Below are 8,096 nucleotides of genomic sequence, written 5' to 3' on the forward strand. Positions count from 1 at the left end.
GACTCTTGGGGGCCCGCTTTTCCAGCGTGAAGTGATGGCATTCCTAACAAATGATGACGGACTTTGAGAGGAGGCGGCAGGTGTCACGATTTAGCCCTTATCTCTGCTCTCTTGGGAAAGGACACGCAGATAACACACGGGGGACAGCCCAGCCCGAGACGCCCGGAGGGACCCTGTCACGTCGCATTCGGCTCAACACTGGGAACATCAGCGTCTCTTGACATAAAGAAATAAATGCGGTTCTGCTCCGAGCGATGTCAGCGGGAACCTCGCGGAGGCGTGCGCCCGCCGGCGCTGCCACGTCTCGGCACGTCCTCAAGAGGAGGCTGCCGGGGAAACCGGGGAACGCGGAGGCGAAGCGACCGGGCTGCTCCCGCCCCGGGGAGCCAAGCGGCTCCGGCCTAAAGCCCAGAAACATCACCACGGCTTAGCTGTTTGCTTTGCGCATCAGCACTTCCCTCCCTTGCCATGGCACGCGGTTTGGGAAGTTATTTTAAGGGACATTCCGCTGACCTCCCCACGCTGTCAGCGAGCCTGCGGTCTCCTGAGGCTGGGCTGCAGATTCAGCCCCGCTGGCTTTAGAGGGAGAGAGAACGTGAGCCCTTGGGGCCTGGGACGGCGGGGCCTGTGTCCTGGGGTCGTCGCACGGTCCGAGCAGCTCTTCTCCAAAGCTGCACCAGGTACTGCTTTGAACAGAGCTTGCCTCCGGGCGGATACCCGCACCTCAGCTCCCGGGGACGGGTCCTACCGGTCCCGCAAAAGCTCCAGGGGAGGGCGGGGGGAGGGGAAGAGCTTGCCCGACATCCCGGCGCAATGGATAGCGGAATAACGGTGCAAGCACACAGACCGCAGGGAGTCTGGCTTTGCTGCTGGCCACCTGTTCAACAACCCACGGGTTTGGGAGTGAGATACGCTCCCCTTTGATTAAGGACACAAAATCAAAATACGCCCCTGATACTCCTGAATAAATCAAACCACCACGTAAACGGGAAAAGACGGGAAGCTAACCGCCACATTTGTTGTCAAGATTCTGTTCCTTGAATGCACTGCGTTGGCTTTTCACAGCTGCATAACTAAAGAGCGTAGGAAGTAGCCCCCCCGGGCTTCAGGAGCCCTCGCTCGGACAGAAGCCTCCCTCCGCCAGCTCCCGCCTGCCGCCCGCCGTGGCAGCACCGCTCCCTGCCCTGCCCTGCCCTGCCCTGCCCTGCCCCGAGGGCTGCTCGCCGGGCAGAGCTCAGCAGCCCTGAGTGAAACGCTGGAGCAGGACTGCGGAGGTGACGCACGGTCCCTGCACCGTTACCACTCCAGTTCCTGACCTGCCTGGGTACATACAGCAGTCAGGGCTCCCTGCCAGCCCAGCTTTCTGCTGATACAGGTGTAAAACGTTCCAGGCCAAACAGCCCCGAAGAGCACAGACTTCGCTCTAGAGCCTGGCTACAGCTCACCCAGTAAAAGAAGTGATCATAAACGGGCATTTCTGTGTGATTCAGAACGACCTGGACAGGCGGGGCTCCTGGGTAATGGGCTGAAATCCACAGGGTTCCTTTATTGATGATTCCTGGGATTTCAGTCTCTTTTTCATTAAACGTCTGGTGAACATAAAGAAGAAAAACTGCAAATTCAGTGTCATTTATGCCCTCATTTACCTAATGATATTGCTCCCCGGAGATACAGACAGCTCGCATTTCATCAAGTGAAAGAGATTACGTCTTAAAAACTTGTTTCTGGGCTCTGCAAACAGCACCGAGCCCTGCCTGCTGGGGACGGATGGAGCATCAATAACTTCAAGTTTCTGAGCAGAGACATTTCCAGTGCCTGCAGACAGCCCTGGAGCTGAGCCTCCAGGGAGGCAGAATCGAGGGCATGAAGAGGGTGTGGGCTTACCTCCGTGGGCTCAAGCCCACTCCCTTTACCTTGGGCCTGAGAAAAGCCCCAGGAGGGACTCTCCAGAGTAGTGTGCGAGAACCTACCTGTCCTCACTCCGTACTTCAGCGTGTCCCGGCAGTCCACCAGGATCTGCTCCAGGGACTCGGGGTTGTCTGAGAGCTCCAGGTTGAAGCCCTCCATGCCCTCCAGGAGCTGGTGCGGGTGGTGGAAGTCCAGCACTTTGGTGGATCTGTCAAATGTCTTCCTCACGTAGTTGAGGAGGATGTCCACGACCTCCAGCAGGAACTGCATGGTCTGCTCCTCGCCATTCTTGGCGGGCAGCAAATCTGCGGGACAAACCAGCTGTCAGTGCTTGCTTTGGGAGCCAGAGGTGGAGATTAAACCTGCTGCTGCCCCCAGGGCTCCTGGCCCTTCTTGCCTGGTGGGGAAGGGTGAGCCCAGATCCCACACGGGAACAGCGGGGGCACCTGCAAGGCACCCCGGCCAAAAGCATGCCCTGCGACCCTAATGCTGTGCAGTGTGGGGCACTCACCTCCCAGGGGCCAAGAGCAACCCAAACCCACACCTGCCCTTCTACTGCACTCGCTTCCTCCCCCCAGGCCCACAAAAGGAGTGATTTCCCTTCCCCACCCTCTTCGTCAATGGCCTCGAACCAGCAATCACAGACCGTTTCATTGCTATTTTACAGAGGAGGAAATAAAATATAAAATTACTCTCCACCCAGAGGCTGGATCTGGAGTGACCCTGGAAGAATCGCTGGAGCTGAGCTGCAGAGGATCAGCCCAAAGTACATAAAACTGCATTTCAAGAAACTTGTACGCATCGCCAGTGCGGCTCTCAGCAAACACACACACACAGAGCTTCCTTCAAAAACAACCAAGCAAAAGCACAGTCTAAACGTGGCTGCACTTCCAAGGAAGGCAAGGGCAGACTACTAAGGGCCATGCCTGAGCTAGAGCAAGTAGAAGCTGTAAAGAGCGTTTACCTCTGGCATACAAATTGGAGAAGTCTGTCTCGGTGCGCCGGAACCTGGATTCCTTCTCGCTGTTCTCGCATGCCAGCAGGCTCTTGGAGGACTGCCTTTCCTTCAGGGAGCTGACGATCCGGCCCTTGTCTTCCAGGCTGTTGGTCCTTTGCAGGAACCCTACATTGTTATTACAAGGTGCACAGGTCAGAGTTTTCTCACTTCCCAACATGTTTAGAAATATCTAACGCAGCTCTCTAGACAACAGTTCAAAGCAGTGCTGGCCCTGGATCTGACTAATGAGGTCAGGAATAAGAGTATTTATGGGGATTATTTGCCTCCAGGAGGGAAAGCTCAAAATGCCATCAACTGCAAAAACGCAGCCATGCAAAAACCAAATTTTCGTCATTTAGTGCAGTGGTAAATTCTTATTAAGTCGATCAGACAGATTCCACTTCAGTAATCAGCCACTGGAAGAGAGTTCAGGATGAGTCAATGCTATTTCAGCCTGCAGGCGAAGTTTATGGACCTAGCAGACAGGGGCAATGATGTATGATTAAAATCAGGGCCACTTTCAGTTCTCCTCGTGGTGCTGTCACGCACAAAAGGCATGAGAACGAGCAGCCATTCTGGAGCAGCCGTCCTGAGAGCACCAGAGCTCTAAGGACACCACTAGCACTCATCGAGCCCACCTTCCTGTTACCAGTACATACCAGCACGTGTCCAGGAGACGCGGATTTTCCACATGAAAAGATGCCTTTGATACTAACACTAACCATCCCCGAGGTCTCCAGGAGCTCCGCTCTCACCGGAGACGCAGCCCTGGTGCCCAGGACCCGATCGCAACTGCCGTGGTTAGGTGCAACGGCAGCAACATACCCCCTCACCCCAAGAATTATGGTGGTGGGCGCCACGCAGGGCCCGTGGCAAGTAACGGGACCCCTCTGCTTTCGCAAGGCAGGAAGAACAATTAATTTTCAGGATTCGATCCATTAAACCCATGCCTGCTAAAACACGCACAGTGTTGGGCTCTTCGGGATTTTGCCCTCCCAGGCTGCAGCGATCGTGCCTCTATGTCTGGAGCAGCGCCGGCCTCCTTTTTTCTTTCTTTTCTTTTAAAACAAGCAGGAGTTGAAACCAACGCTCGTCGCGGCTGTGGATATCCGTCGGAGAGGAGGACTTGGCAGGGAGGAAAACCAGCGCCGTAACTTCGCGCACCCACGTCCCCCGACGCCGCTCCTCTCCAGCGCCCTCCGCTTCCCGGCCATGCGCCCCCGCCCCCCGGAGCCCCGACGGCGAACCGGGACTGCGGGCTCCTCCCGCCGGGCGCCCACCGCCGGCCCGCCCGGCCCCCCTGCAGCTCGGGCAGGCCCCCGGGGGCTGCATCGCCGTGCGGAGAAAAGGGAGCGACACTGAGCCGCTGGGCGAGTGGCTCCCGGCACGGTACCGGTGCCTCGGGCCCTGCTGTCAGCCTGGGAGTCCCGTAAGAGCTGCCGAAAACGGAGCCCCCCGCCGGCAGCCCCTTCTGCGTCAGTCGGGCACCCGAACGCCTCTGCAGGAGGGCTGTTCGCAGGCAGGTTTGTCAAGCCCATCCTTCCGGTGAACACTTGACGTTTTGCCTTTTAATAAATATTGCTCTTCTACTAATTAGTTGCTTTCTATGATGCTTTTAGGGATACGAGTTACGCGAGAAAAAAAGACCGTTTAAGGGAAACTCTCTTCGTGCATAAGTTAAGAGTAGCTGTCCAGGATCGATGACTTGTTTGTCTGTTTGCTTTGGCTTTTTCTAGTTTTGTTACTGCTTTTATCGGTCCTGCAACAGCTAGTGCTGCTCGCCTGCTCATTAGGTGGAGCAGCTGATACCGAAGCAGGTGCAGTCTAGACTGAATTCCGGACCGATCCTCTTTCCCCAGGTCCTGCGGCTTCACGTTCCTTCATTTCTCCACTTGTCTTTCTTCTCGGCTCTCGGTGGTGACGCTCAGTGGAAAGAATTACGTGAGAAGGGACGCCCGCAAGAACAGCCGCGCTCCCCGCCGCACAACTGGCGCTCTTCTCGGCGTGCGGACACGCGTCCCTCGGCGGCTCCGCTGGGAGAGGAGGGGGCAGCGCTTCAGTAACCGAGAAAGGCGGCAGCTGCCGCCAGTTCGGCCCGCATCGGGCTCAGAGAGGCCGGCGCTTCGCCGAAGGGTCTGGCCTAACCAGAGCCGCGCCAGGGAGGCGGCGGCGGCAGCGGCAGCGCGCCGGGGGCGCGGAGCTCACCCGCGTCCAAACGACTTCGCGGCGGTTCTTGCCCGCGGAGGCTCCCCGGCCCCCTCACCGCGTCCCACAGCCGGCGGCAGCGGGGGGCTCGGAGCGGCCTCGCAGGGGGCCCGTCAGCGTGCTCCGCGTGGGGCCCGCGGGGCCGCGCGTGGGGCGGCTCGAGGGCGGAGACGAAAGGGGGGGGGGAAGCCTGAAGGGAGGAACTTGCTGCCGCCCGGCATCAGCTCGTTCGGCTGCAGACAACGTGTCGTTCGCCCCCACGGCAGAATCCCGCGGTCCCGGAGGGTCCGGGACACGGGGGAGCCCCCCGCTTTGGGGCCGCCAGACCCTCTTGTTCCCCGAGCTCCTCCCCCAGGAGGGGGGGGATGCCCCCCGGCGCCCACCCGCGCCCCGGGCTGAAGGGCAGCGCGGCAGCTTGCCCTCGAGGGCTCCCTCGGCGCCCGGGGGAAGCGGGTGACTGCAGCAAGCCTGTCGCCCGTGTCCTGTGGGAGGAACGAGGTCGGTGTAGGAGAGATCCAGCAAGAAGCAGCGTATGAAATAGCGTCCGCGCTGCTTCTCCTGTAGCAGCGGAGAGCGCAGCCTTTCCCAGCAGCAGCCGCTACCTGCCGCAGGTGCTCCGCTGAGAGGTGTTTTCATCGATGCGCTTTAGGAGAGCGGGTTTTTAAAACCGAGCGAGACCGGACTGGCGAGGGAGCGCCTCGGTCCCCGACGTGCCCACAAATCCGGCGTGATTTCACATCAGGCCCCGCACAAGGCAGGCGTGTGAACACCCTCGGCCTCGCCGCCCTGCGGGGAGCTCAGCTTCCGAGGCAGGGACAGACCCGCCGGGTCCCGGCCCGCGCCGTGGCCGCCGGTCGATGCACGTCGGTGGCGGCTGCGGGAGATCCGCGGCCGGGGAGGGGTTCAGCGCCGCCTGCGTGACTTGGCAGCATAAATCCCACTGACTCCGGAGACCAGCCGAGTTGCTAACTCAGGTGGCTGCTTTTGAAATCCCACTCTCCCGCGTTGCTCGCCGGGCTGGGAATCATCAGCTGGCCGGGGCCAACCAGCTGAAGACGCACCTGGGCAGTTTTACTCCGTCGAGTATTTCCACCGATGCCAAGCAAACGTTAGCAGGATCGGTCCCAGCAGCAATAGTAATTGCCGAGGTGGGAGTGAAAGGTGTAGCACGCAACTCCAGACACAGGGGAAAATCTGCCTATGCTTTGCCCGCCGTGACAGTTCATTAAACCGCTTTAAAATATGTTCTCTTTTTGTAAGTGGATGTGTGCAGAGACGAAGAGCGTGGGGGTGTGGCAGCGGCAGAGCGCTTTTAAGGCGGTGGCTTTCAAGCAGAAAGGAAAGGAGCTAATCCTTAAATCGGTCGGTTGTTTGAGAAGAAATGACATACGTCTTGGATACGTAATTACTGAAAATGTCAAACACACAATATACAACACAGGTGGAAGAACCGACTCATTGTTCAAGACCTGCCTTTTCTCTGAGCTCAACCCTTATTTAAAGTTTGCATTAAAAAATAATCGATTTCTGTGTGATACACAGAGAGAGAACAATTCTGAGGCGCCTGGTTTACTATAGATTTGTGACTGCACGATATTTAAGGTCCGGAATGATGTCTTGTGAAAGGTAAGGACGAGGGGATATCATCTGTAATAGTCAAACGTCAACTTGTTTAGCATGTTTAATTAGGATTCTTGGCAACCTTAATACTTCACTCTATACCAAAGGCAACCTTCCCTCTCTGTCTTTGTGAAGGTGTTAGATTCAAGTGGGAGGGCTCACACAAGCCAAAACAATGGTCGCGATCGAATGCGATTATTCCAAATCACCGTCACTATTCGGGGTATATTTTTTGTGCAAAACAGAAGAGAGTCAAAAAAGGAAAGCGGAGCACCAAACCCGACCCCAAAAACACAGCAGCCCTGCTTGTTTTGAACTCCCTTCACAAAGCCTCTACTACCCTCTCTTTCGCCTTTCTCAAATCCAAAATGGTGGGATATTTCATTTTCAGTGTATTTGATCTCATTGAGAGAAGCTGCGATGTCCCTCTGTAACCCCGGTAGTCTAGCAACACGAAACAAGCCTAACGGTGCGTTACTTTATCAGTTCTGCTTGCCGGGCTAAATTAAAATGATGATGAAAAAGCCCATCGGTCCAGCCACTGAAGGGACTGGTAGGGAAACGGTCCATTAAACCCAGATCAGGAGCTATTTATAGAACTAAGCGACTACTCGTTAATGTCGCCTGCGGGTACCAATGAAATCTCGAATAGGCACAGGGCTAAACATTCACTCCCCGATTCTTTTCCAGTCCAAACTTCCAGCTAACAAAACGTTTAGCAAATGAGCTTCGACTCGCGCAAGTAGGGCAAGAGGTTTAAATATACCTTTGCTTTGAGAAAAGGCCCGTTTCCCCCTCGAAATAATTCCCCATCCCCCAAAAAAGAGGTAGCTGGGGAAAATGGGAACTGATTTCTATTCATAAGGGCACGGGCTAAGGCGAACGATTCTCCCCATCAGAAAATGAAGATTTGACTGTTTGTCTCCGAAAGCGAAGGCGCTACTGAGAAATCTGGAGAAGACAGCTTGTTATCTGCAAATGAATCTCTTGCTATAACGTTGCGATCTGATTGTGCATTTGTTTCCCTTCCTGCATTTCATGTGCCTGCGCGCTGACTGGCTGCCAGCGCTATCTTACCAGCACAGCAAGCTGACGAATTGCTCTTTAATAAGGCTCTCGTTAATCTTTTTCCCCCAGGAGATCCGTATTTTCTAGTCAGATAAGGCTGAAAAATTTCAGACGGTGAGAGGTGGCCAAACCCCCCCGTTCGCTCCTCGCCGCCGGCTTCCCCGGCGGGTCCTGCGCTCCCCCCGCCGGGGGCGGCCGGCGCCCGCACACCGCCGTTTCTCGCAGGAGGGGCGGCGGGGCCCGCGGCCGTCCCTCCCGCGGCGGACGAGGCCTCGGCCAACGCGAAGCCAAGGCGGGG

The 8,096-nt window shown here is 56.8% G+C and overlaps 1 protein-coding gene across 1 annotated transcript in view; it reads right to left on the bottom strand.

The window, feature by feature from the left end:
* The window catches only part of GAD1 (glutamate decarboxylase 1 (brain, 67kDa)), a 23,242-nt gene extending 20,134 nt beyond the window's left edge, over nucleotides 1-3,108 (bottom strand). Inside the window, exons 1-2 of the mRNA XM_010566995.1 lie at nucleotides 2,873-3,108; nucleotides 1,971-2,213 (exon numbers count right to left, since the gene is read on the bottom strand). Coding sequence (XP_010565297.1) covers nucleotides 1,971-2,213; nucleotides 2,873-3,083 — 454 coding nt within the window. The 5' untranslated portion in view covers nucleotides 3,084-3,108. The remainder of the gene's footprint in view (nucleotides 1-1,970; nucleotides 2,214-2,872) is intronic.
* Between the last annotated feature and the right edge of the window lie 4,988 nt (nucleotides 3,109-8,096).

This window comes from Haliaeetus leucocephalus, unplaced genomic scaffold (genome assembly GCF_000737465.1).
Source record: "Haliaeetus leucocephalus isolate CR32 unplaced genomic scaffold, Haliaeetus_leucocephalus-4.0 Scaffold1, whole genome shotgun sequence".
NCBI classification, from domain to species: domain Eukaryota; kingdom Metazoa; phylum Chordata; class Aves; order Accipitriformes; family Accipitridae; genus Haliaeetus; species Haliaeetus leucocephalus.